General features: G+C 39.7%; 1 protein-coding gene and 2 non-coding genes across 10 annotated transcripts in view; all 3 read left to right on the forward strand.

Annotated features, from left to right (window-relative positions):
* The window catches only part of CEP295 (centrosomal protein 295), a 56,972-nt gene that overhangs the window by 45,995 nt on the left and 351 nt on the right, over positions 1-10,626 (forward strand). For 7 of the 8 annotated variants that reach the window (XM_040489616.1, XM_040489617.1, XM_040489618.1 and 4 more), the window contains 10 exons: positions 2,470-2,567; positions 3,135-3,237; positions 3,892-4,143; positions 5,260-5,399; positions 6,304-6,478; positions 7,325-7,965; positions 8,820-8,960; positions 10,003-10,099; positions 10,229-10,393; positions 10,476-10,575. In XM_040489616.1, the coding sequence (XP_040345550.1) occupies positions 2,470-2,567; positions 3,135-3,237; positions 3,892-4,143; positions 5,260-5,399; positions 6,304-6,478; positions 7,325-7,965; positions 8,820-8,960; positions 10,003-10,099; positions 10,229-10,393; positions 10,476-10,575 (1,912 nt within the window). Of the gene's footprint in view, positions 1-2,469; positions 2,568-3,134; positions 3,238-3,891; positions 4,144-5,259; positions 5,400-6,303; positions 6,479-7,324; positions 7,966-8,819; positions 8,961-10,002; positions 10,100-10,228; positions 10,406-10,475; positions 10,576-10,626 lie in introns of those variants that run through there. The other variant, XM_040489619.1, reaches the window with a different exon arrangement.
* On the forward strand, positions 2,689-2,768 carry LOC121039569 (small nucleolar RNA U2-19). Its single transcript, XR_005794849.1, has one exon. It is a non-coding gene; the product is annotated as a small nucleolar RNA U2-19 (small nucleolar RNA).
* LOC121039567 (small nucleolar RNA U2-30) lies at positions 2,970-3,039 on the forward strand. The gene has a single exon (XR_005794847.1). It is a non-coding gene; the product is annotated as a small nucleolar RNA U2-30 (small nucleolar RNA).

Here is a 10,626-nt window from a genome sequence, read left to right on the forward strand (position 1 = left end):
TTGTTGCAGGGAGGTAGAATGCCCAGCACAGGGAGCTGTGAGGTGTTTCAGGACAGGTATTAGAAAGGACTTACCGTAAGATTCGGGCCTGTATTTGGTGATCTGGGGGAGGCTTTAAGGAAATGGGCCTTGCTTATGAGTATTGGATGTTATCAAGAAGCAGGGGCAATTCCACTCTTGGGTACCATAAAAACTTATCCAGGAGGTAGGAATGATGGTGCAAGGCTTATGAAAACTACGGTTAGTAAAGAAGCAGCAGTTACTCAGAAAAAAAAAAAAAAGGCAAGAGAGAAAACACCAAAGTGCAGTAAGTGGTTGCTTGTGAATGGTAGGAAAAGGAAGAATTTTATTTCTTCGTAACTTTTGAAATCGTAACTAGCATCTATTGCCTTTATTATAAATTATCCAAGGTTTTTCGTTTTGAGAGAGAGAGAGAACGCGCGGGAGAGGCAGAGAGAAAGGGAGAGAGAGAGAATCCCAAGCAGGATCCACAATGTCACTGTAGAGCCCGACACGGGAGCTCTAACCCATGAACAGTGAGATTGTGACCTGAGCCGAAATCAAGAGTCAAAGTTAAGACTCTTAAGCCAAAACGCTTAACCAACTGAGTCACCCAGACAGCCCTCTAAATTATCATTCTTAATTATGTCTGACAGATTAAACATATATAAAAATTACACTTTCTGTCTCAATAATTCAGGCCATGGCAAAGAGATGCTTGATCATTTTTATGGTTTGGATAATACCATGGTTTTGTTTATGTTTAGACATGCATACCAGTGGCCTGATTTTTGTCTTGATCCATCATAGTCACAGAATGGCCTTTTCTGTTGGTACCATGAAATTCCTCATGTTTAACAGAACACCAAGGCCTCAGTGATAGTGCTGGGTCAGCTCCTAGTTCTCAGGGACTGCTTTTCTCTTATAATCATCCCTGGATTCAGATCTTTTCTGTCTTAGAAAACAAGGTCCTAGCTTTCTACTTCTTCTCTGTTCCCTCCCTTCCTCTTTATCCAGGTCTTCATCACCTTGCCTTAATTTCTTTAGTAGGTTAAGTGGGATCACTAACTTCAAGCTCTGTAGCCTTTGCTTTTGTAGGAAAGCAGGAAACGGGGCTTTGCTTCTGAAGGAAAGCAGGAAATTCTTGGGTAGCATGGGAAGATTACTCTGCTTAAGGCATTACCCTGCTTTCGTGATGCTACTTCCCTTTTTGAGTAATCTCATCATGGGCCCCGTCTATCGGGGACAAACCAGTGACCCTTTTTTCTCTGCCAACTGCCTTTGGGGACCTGTCCATTGAATTCTTCAACATCGTTAATTACTCTGACCTTGTTCCTTTCTCATTTTTATTTTTTCACCTCTTACCAGTACCCAAATCCTCCCTCTTGGGGAGTCTTCTTGGTATCCGTGTAGAGTTGTGATTATGAATTGAAAAACTGCAGATTAATTTCCTATCTCCCAACTAGCTTTTGAAATGAGCTGCCTAAGAAAAAAATAACAACTTACCCTGCAATTCACCATATCTTAGTTTCTTTACTGAAAATTGTAGTGTGTATTGAAGAAACCGAGTAACAGTTTATTGGTTAGAACAGTTAGGTCACAATGATATATTTTTTAATGAACTAGAAGAGAATAAAAAAGTGTTTAAGAACAGATTGTACTTACTATAATATTTGGTATTAGCTTTGCTTCTGCTTCATTATCCATAATACAAATATTATGAATTTATGAGTAATATGCATGCGTGGCCTGGGTTATCTTTTAGAACACACTTCTCACACAAACATTTAAGAAACATACTGTTAATGTGTATGATATCTTGTAATAAAATCACGGTGATAATGAGACACGAAGTTTATGTATTTGGTGGCACAGTTTTAATTTTATTCTGTTTTAGAGCCACAGATGACTGTACGCTTTGGCCAGTTTTCTCATAAACTCCTTTGGAGTAAGAGAGAAATTAACTCAGAATACCTGAATTATCAAGTGAGGCAAAATAATGTTTATATATTTTTAATACATCAAATATAATTAAGAATCATTCATAATAAAAGCAGTATGTGCTCATTGTGATTTTAGAAAGCACCGAAAGTAAAATTCCTCTTTTTCCTACCACTTGTTGCACTTTGATGTTTTTGTCTTTTTTTATATGCATTTTTCTCAACTTTGAGATCATCTTGTATTCATGATAGAATATTCTTCACTTAATAACAAAAGCATTTCCCATCATACTAGCAGTTTCCAATTTTTATAGAGTAATAACAAGTACAGTTTTCCAGGGAAAAGGTGACTAGGAAATGTTTTTAATGAATAATAAAATGAATGTTTTTGTTTCTTTTTGGTCTAAGATAAGGCAATCTTACAAAGCAAAATATGAAAGAAAATTGTCAGAAAACAGAAATGATGTCCTTTGGTGCTAAGAACTTGATTTGTAATAGTCTAAATTCTCTCCCCTCCCCTCCATTTCAGTCAAGGTCAAGGAGGCTGTGACTGAGAATGATGCAATATTAAGTTATGCTGTGGAGGAAGAACATACATATCTGAGTCCACCTGTGAAGCCACATAATGTTAGTAATGTCTTAATGTGTACCCCATTGTTGGACCTGTTTGGTTTTACGTTGTCTTTAGTTTATACAAGTTGTGAAATGTTAAAGTCTGTGTTCTCTGAGATCTACTCTTCCTGAAGTGGATCAATGATGAAAATAGCCAAATCTGAGCATCAGAAGACTTTCCAGTCTATCTGGTGCATGATCTCTGTAGTTCTGAGAAGCAAAAGTAATTTCAAACAGTAAGGGCCTATGTCTAGTGTGTGTGTGTGTGTGTGTGTGTGTGTGTGTGTGTGTGCGCGCGCGTGTGCGTGTGTGTGTGTGTGTGTGTGTAAAGGTGATAGTATATAACCGAGAACTTGATGAATGAGATAGGGATGGGGTGGAGGAGATACGTGTGTGTATGAAAGTCTAATCAGTTCTGAGCAATGATGAAAAGGTTTTAGTACTGACCTTTACAGCTATGAAGGTTTCTACACTTGATCTGAGCTCAGAATTGATGACTGCTAAAAGAGAACTGTTACTGATTTGAGTTTTTTCTAGCTATTACTTCCTACATTGTAGTCTAATGTTCCCCTTAATTTTTAGGCTGAAACAGAAGAGATTTATCATGAGCCATTATCATCAATAACTGTTTCTACTGGGAGCTTTTTAAGTTATGAAAACACAGATTTGAGCCTTACAGATGCAGGTAATAATGTCAAAATGTTTGTAAATAAGTTGAAGGACCAGCATCAGTGGAGTTTGATAGATTGGTGAGAGCAAACATTGAGAGATCATCCCAATGTGCTGAGAGGGATTGTTTCTTTTTTTTTTTTTTTTTTAATTTTTTTTTTTTTAACGTTTATTTATTTTTTGGGGACAGAGAGAGACAGAGCATGAACGGGGGAGGGGCAGAGAGAGAGGGAGACACAGAATCGGAAACAGGCTCCAGGCTCCGAGCCACCAGCCCAGAGCCTGACGCGGGGCTCGAACTCCCGGACCGCGAGATCGTGACCTGGCTGAAGTCGGACGCTTAACCGACTGCGCCACCCAGGCGCCCCTGGGATTGTTTCTTTAAATCTCAGGAGTAAACTATTCATGCCTGACAGAATATTGGGCAGTATGATACTCTAACCATGATTGGAAGTCACAGGCCTGCAGACCCACAGAGATGCTCTGTGGGTCTCCAACTACATTTTGACAATTATCTGCTATGGTCATATTTTCCCATTCAGTGGGAATCTATCTGAGCAGATTTCTTCATTGCCTTGCTCCCTTATCAACGTATATTGTTGGGCCTCCCAAAATGTATCTCTAAGGAAGTGCCCAGCCATTAAATATTTTCCCTAAACTCAATTTTCAGGGTCATTTTCAGAGCATGCATTGGACCACAGGGAACAAGAACCTACCACTGCTAAAGAAGAGGAAACAAATGTATTAAGTTCTGTAGTTCCTGCATCACAAGTCAGTTATCAAAGGCAGGACCCTGGGGAAGTTCATAAACCTGTGTTGCCTGCAGTGGAAAAATTCACATCTGGTCAGACACACCTTCAGCAGATGATGGAAAAGCACATAAATGAAGCAAATTTGATGACTGAGAAGACAGACTTGCGGGGTAAAATGATTTTGAACAATACTTGTATATAACCTTTCATCCTTTCAGTTTGAAGGAGTGATTGAGCTTCGTGTTTTTGTTTTTTAATGTTAATTCATTTTTTGAGAGAGGGAGACCGAGCAGGGGAGGGGCAGAGAGAGAGAAGGAGACACAGAATCCAAAGCAGGCTCCAGGCTCTGCGCTGTCAGCACAGAGCCTGATGTGGGGCTCAAACCCACGAACTGTGAGATCGTGACCTGAGCCAAAGTCAAGACGTTTAGCCGACTGAGCCACCCAGGTGCCCTGAGCTTTATGTTTTTATGGACTGCTGCAGCAGTTATGACATGGACACGGCAAACAGGGCATTTAGTGCAAGAGGGGATCTGGGACAAATCAGAGTGAAGAACATATAGAAGAGATCAACAAATCTTCCGTTACCATTGCAAAGTTAGCTCTAACAGCTGAGGCCCTATTGCCAGTTTTGAGAAAGGAGTTCACAGATGAGACCATTGAGTCCTAGTGTGATCGTTTTTAGCTGTGACACCATGGGCAGGCTGCTCGTTATTCTTTCATCTTCTCTAAAAGAGGGATGTTGGAGACAAAACAAAATGATACACATGAAGTACAATGCCTGACCCATAGTAACACCCAGGACTGTGAACAAGGATTTTTTTTCTTTTTCTTTTTTTCTAATGTTTGTTTATTTTTGAGAGAGAGCCCGAGCAGGGGAGGAGCAGAGAGGGGGGCGACAGAGGATCCGAAGTGAGCTCTTTGCTGACAGCGGATAGCCCAGTGCAGGACTCAAACTGTGAGATTGTGGCCGGAGCCAAAGTTGGACACTTTTTTTCTTTTTTAAAATCATTGATCCTAAAATGAACTGAGAATAACAAAGCTTATAGCAAAACAGTGATCATAATGGCTTCTTACTCCTAATTATTAACCTCTTACTTTAGAGCTAGTAAAAATGGAAATGTTGTCAAAAGGTTTTGGTCATTGAGTATCCTCATGTTTTGTATGTTGGATAGGACTTAATTTGAAAGCATCTACTGGTAATGAAAAAAAAAAATGGAAAGAATTTTGTTGAATTGGGAGTTACCTAAAACTAAATTTTATCTTTTTTTCTCAAAATTCTAACAGTTGATCTTGACTTTCCGGAATTAGAACACACTTTTCCAAATCTGCATCATCAGCTATTTAAACCCTTAGAACCACATCCAGATTTTGATATGTTATCATCATACTCTGGGATTTCTCAAGACAGCAGAGACTTTTACCAGGTAAAGTAATGTAGATGCTTCATTGCTGTGAGTTTCCAAAAACAGTTTTTCTTCTGTTAGAGCAGAACAGTGGTTCTTATACTTGGCTGCTGATTAGAATCCTGTGGCAAGTCTTTAAAAATCCCAGTGCTTGGACTGTGCCCAGAACAGTTAAATCAGAATCTCCAGGAGTGCTTTAGATTATCAGGATTTTTTTTAGGCTCCCCAAGTGATTCTAATGTGGAACCAAGATTGAAAACCAGCTGCACTAGAATTTTGTCCTGTGAGCCTTATCTCCAGCTAAGGATTATAATCCATAAGATGCTCAAGAACGTTTTTATTGTCATTTGTTATTAATATTTTTAAGTTTATTTACTTTGAGAGAAAGAGCAGGGGAGGAAAGAGAGGGAGGGAGAGAGAATCCCAAGCAGGCTCCTCACTGTCAGTGCAGAGCCCAGTGCGGGGCTCGATCTCACGGTTCGTGAGATCATGACTTGAGACAAAATCAAGAGTCGGATGCTTAACTCCCTGAGCCACCCAGGTGTCCCTGTTATTTTATTTTTTTGATTTTTCAAAATTAATGCCTCTTCCTACATAGTACAGCAGCTGAGATTCAAATCAGGTCTTTTGCTCCCATACCCTGACCTCCCCGGCTGTCCTTACATAATAGTTCCTACTTTTAGAAGACGATCTCATCATATTCTAAACTCTTATCTGGTTAATTTGCAGTTTGTTTTCTAAATAATCTTTTTTTAAAAAGCCTCTTTCATATTGACTGAAATGGAAGAATGGGTTTAAATAGTCAAATTACTAGTGTGAAAGAGAAGTGGTAATTAAGGAAGAGTAGTATCATTAAGAACATGATTATTGATTCGGTTGGTAATACATAATCAGTATTTCAGCCTTTCTCTGTTGTTTTCGTCAGAACTCTGATTCTTCATGGGAAAGCCACCGTACTACCGTTTCATCCAAAAGTACAGCTTCCTTTACAGTGCTGAGAACCAGCCTGAATCCTTCTAACACAAGCCCGAACCAGCAACCTGACCCTCACTTGGCTCATGCTGCAGCTCAGATTTTTGCTACAGAAAACATTACTGAGGGTGTGTATGATTAAGTTAGAAAAAGTTAAAGAAACTCCACTGCTTTTTCCATGGTTTACATCCATTTTCTTTGGAAATTGTGCCTGGCAGGTCTTGGTATGTCTCCACTCCTGCGGTCACCAATCCCCAGTGTTACAACTTCTGTTTCTCTGTGTATCCGTTTAAGTAACAGGAGTAATAATGCTGTTTGCATTTTTACAGCATGGAATTTGATAAAAGCAAAAGCACTACCTCTTGTTCCTCAACTTCCTTACCTCAGCCCTTCCAGTTAACAGTTTAAGTATCCTTATAAAACTTTTTATACAGGCCAGTAAAGCTTCCCGGTTAAGTGTCTTACCCTTAATTTCAGCTCAGGTCATGACCTTACGGTCATGAGATAGAGCCCTGTGTGGAGCCTGCTTAAGATTCTCGCTCTTTCTGTCTCTGTCGCTCTCTTCTCCTTCCCTCTTTCCCTTTGCCCCTCTTCCCTGCTCACGCTTTTGGTCTTTCAAAAAAAAAATACTTCTTGTACAAATTTTGTGTATACATACATATGCACACCTTTTTATATATGAGGTACATAATGTGCGCATTTAGTCTGTTATTAAAATCGGTATTCTCTCTTAATGAGGGAAAAGTCCTCAGCATATCTAATAACCATATTTTCTTTATTAGACTAGGAGAAAATACATGGTATGAGCAGTGGAGTTATTAAAAATCACTGTGACCATCCTTTCGTTCTCTATTCATGTATACATACATCAGCTTTCACTCCCCAAGTAGTAGGAAGTAAGCTGAATTCATTATTTACTCAAACTGTTATCCAGGTTTTACAACATGTAATTATGGTTAACTTATTTCTTACAGGCTCTGAACAGTCTTTTCAACAGCTTCTGCCAGAATTTTCTTCACAGGAGGGGAGCCAGCATGTTGATCTACCAAGTATTTTTAGCATTGAAGCAAGAGATTCTTCCCAAAGCATGGAAAATCAGAACTACTCTGCACAGACTGAATTACAAAATAGGAAAAAAAGTGTTCCTTTCCAGCTCTCTGTAGGAAATTTACAAAATTCAGGCTTCAGGTCATCTGATGAGGCTAATGTATTTCATCACTTAAATCTACAGCATAGCACTCCCTGTGGTTCTACCTCTAGTGAATGCTCAATAAAAGCCCAACCAGAAGGCAGAGAAGAAACACTGTGCTCTGAAAAACTATCAGAAAGAGGGATTGATACAATGTTACAAAGTCAAGGACTCAATGGAGACAAAAAGGAAACCTGTGGGGTTTTAAATATAAATTCACAAGTAGAGGAAATCGATTCACAGTTGTGTCTGAGAACAGTGGAGATGGGAACTTCAGTTCAAGCACCATATTCTGTTCAGAATGAAAAATATTTTGAGAATTCAGCTAAAGCAGAAACTCCAGAAATCCTAAGAAACCTCTCTCAACTAGCACAGTCAGAGCTCTTTTTAAGTTCTGGATCATTACAGAGCTCTATTCCAATGTGGGTAAGTGAAATCTGTGTTGTGTGGAAATAAATTCATTTCCAAGGAAGACTTTTGAAACAAATTTAGAAGCAACAAAGCTACTTAACATTCCTGAGCTAGTCAATCATGTAATCATTGGAAATTCCCAATGAAATGAGCAAACTCCCAAATTTCAAGTTTTTTTTTTTTTGAAGTTTGAGAGGGAGAGGGCACATAGGGGGAGGGGCAGAGAGGAAGACGACAGAGCATTCCAAGCAGGTTCTGAGCTCAAGTTTTAAGCTGACCTTTAAATTTTACAACCGGTCTGCTCCCAATCGACATAGCCCCCTCTCATTTCCCTGAGGAATAGCTTGGCCTATGCTTCAGCACTTTCAGTGTGGAATTTCTTGGCACTGCATTGTATTAATCTGCTTGGTTTCAACTCCGGTCGCCTGAGTATTACCTTTCAGTATTGTCCTTCCACAGATGAACATGTAATACAGATTGAGACCAAGAGTGACATCTAGGTCACAGATATTTTGCTCCTTTTGGGGTGTTCTTTTGCAGATTCTTACTCAGTAGTTGGATACTTCCCTCTAAAGATGTAGTTTGAGAACAGTCCACTAGCTCCTGCTCCTTTAGATAGGTCAGTTACACCCTCAGGTTCTGCACGGCTGCCTGTCAACCTGCATCAGCCCTATAATATAAACACTTGGGCTTATAATTCTTGCAGTAGCTATCTTCAGACATTTTGCCCATCCCCAAAGTCTTCAGTATTTCTAAAAGTGGGTTGGGATGGGGGAGGCACCACATTGTCAATGTACATCACTTTTACATTTTTACTATTTCAAGGCTGTTACTTTGAATATGGTTTCTTTTTCAATTTTATCACACAGTTGACAGAGTCTGGACATGGTATAATGGAAGAGCCAGAGCTTACATTAGTAAGCACCAGTGATATCAGTATTGCTGAAATGGAGTTTGCAAACTTAACCCTAGAAGAAAAGAAAGAAAATGAGGCAAAAAGCAGCTTTCAGGTAAAGGTCATAGCTCCCTTTAATGTGAGTACACTTCATTTACACAGCAGCACACAGCTGAGAATAAGGAATTATTTATGATGCTGTAGATTTCATTAGGGCTTAGAAGGGTTGAAACTCATGCCTTCCATCCCCCAATAAAAGATGTAGGAAATTCTGAGGCACAGAGAAGCTCTAGAAGATACATAAGTAAATCAGACCTAATGGGGATACAGAGTAAGTGCTATTGCAAGTTTATTTTCAAATTATCAACTTGAGTACAACAGATTTATAGTCCTATTAGCTGCAGGTTCCTTGTACTTTTCTCCACTGCAAGCAGACCATTCCTATGGGGCTCACTTCAATTCTTAGAAGGTAGTCATTGGAGGAAATCCTGCTGTAAAGCTTATAATAGATGAATTCATGGATTACAACAGAACTACAGTTGGAAACTGAGCAAGTCTAAGTCACCACCCATCAACTGTTTCAGTGTATTAAGTTGCCCTGTTACCAAAGTCCCAGGTTGTACGTGCTACTACCGTGGCAGGACTGTTTTTGTAGCCTGATGCTGAATTAGAGAATTCATCTTAAAAAAATAGTTCCACACCTAGTATTTGTTTCCATGATTACTGAGAAGGGTAATGGGGAGGCAGCAGACAAGAAGTGCAGATGCAGAAGTGGTATAGAAGCACTTGACAAGAATCAGGTGAGGAAAAAAGCTTTGGGCTACAGGAGGCTGGGCAAAAGCCATTCTCTAACAGAGCTGGAGAGTAAAGCATCTTAATAGGAATAGAACCATTTATTAAGGACTTTCCCTTCCCAGAAAACTCCAGCCCTGCCATTTAGATGTGAGAAACCACACAAAGCGGTGAAAACAGAATAGGAACTAAATTCATTGGACGCAGATTCCTACACTGTATTTGGGGATTGAGAATAGGCACTCAACTTCCCATCTCCCCCAAACAGCAAATCTCCCTCTACCAAAGGGAACCAGGGGTTTAGAAACTGTTGTTAGTGGAAGATCATTTACCTATGATTTTATCTATGATTTACTTGCAATTAGGTGAATGAATTTCTGCCTCTTCTATCAGAAAAAGAAACCTCAGATTATCCAGTTGTATCAGAACACTGTGTGGAGGAGCCAGTGGCCGTTTCGGCAGGTATGCCTTGAGCATCTGAAAGGGTCCCCTGCTCAACCTCTCAGCCTTCACATTCCCCACAATCTCGTAGACTGCCAGCACAAAAGTGTCAATGAGCTAAAAATAAGCTTCAATTTCATCTTTAAACAGAAACCCTGCCGAAGTTTACAGCTATACCTGGGAGCTTACAAGAAGCATTTGTAAAGAGGAAAAAATCATTTATAGAGAGATCTTCCCAGAGACAGAAAGAAATAAAGAATAAGATTTACCTTTCTGAGAAATCTCAGATCAAAACAGCTAAGGAGAAACCAACAGGTATGTTCCCCACATCTGCATCAATTCTCACAAAGAGCATATAGCAGGGTAATATTTGCCAGATCACTTATTCTCTGCTCAGGCTCATCTGTGAGTCGCCTGAAGGGTGTGAATAAGGTCAGAGTGTCACTTCCTGAAGACAGAAAGACTGCACAAGCCCTCATGCGTCAAAGGGCTTTAAGGTATGTATATGTTTCTGTGTCATGTGTGGTTACTCACATTCCTTAAGTATT

Source organism: Herpailurus yagouaroundi, unplaced genomic scaffold (assembly GCF_014898765.1).
Source record: "Herpailurus yagouaroundi ecotype Mexico unplaced genomic scaffold, PumYag 180, whole genome shotgun sequence".
Taxonomy (NCBI): domain Eukaryota; kingdom Metazoa; phylum Chordata; class Mammalia; order Carnivora; family Felidae; genus Herpailurus; species Herpailurus yagouaroundi.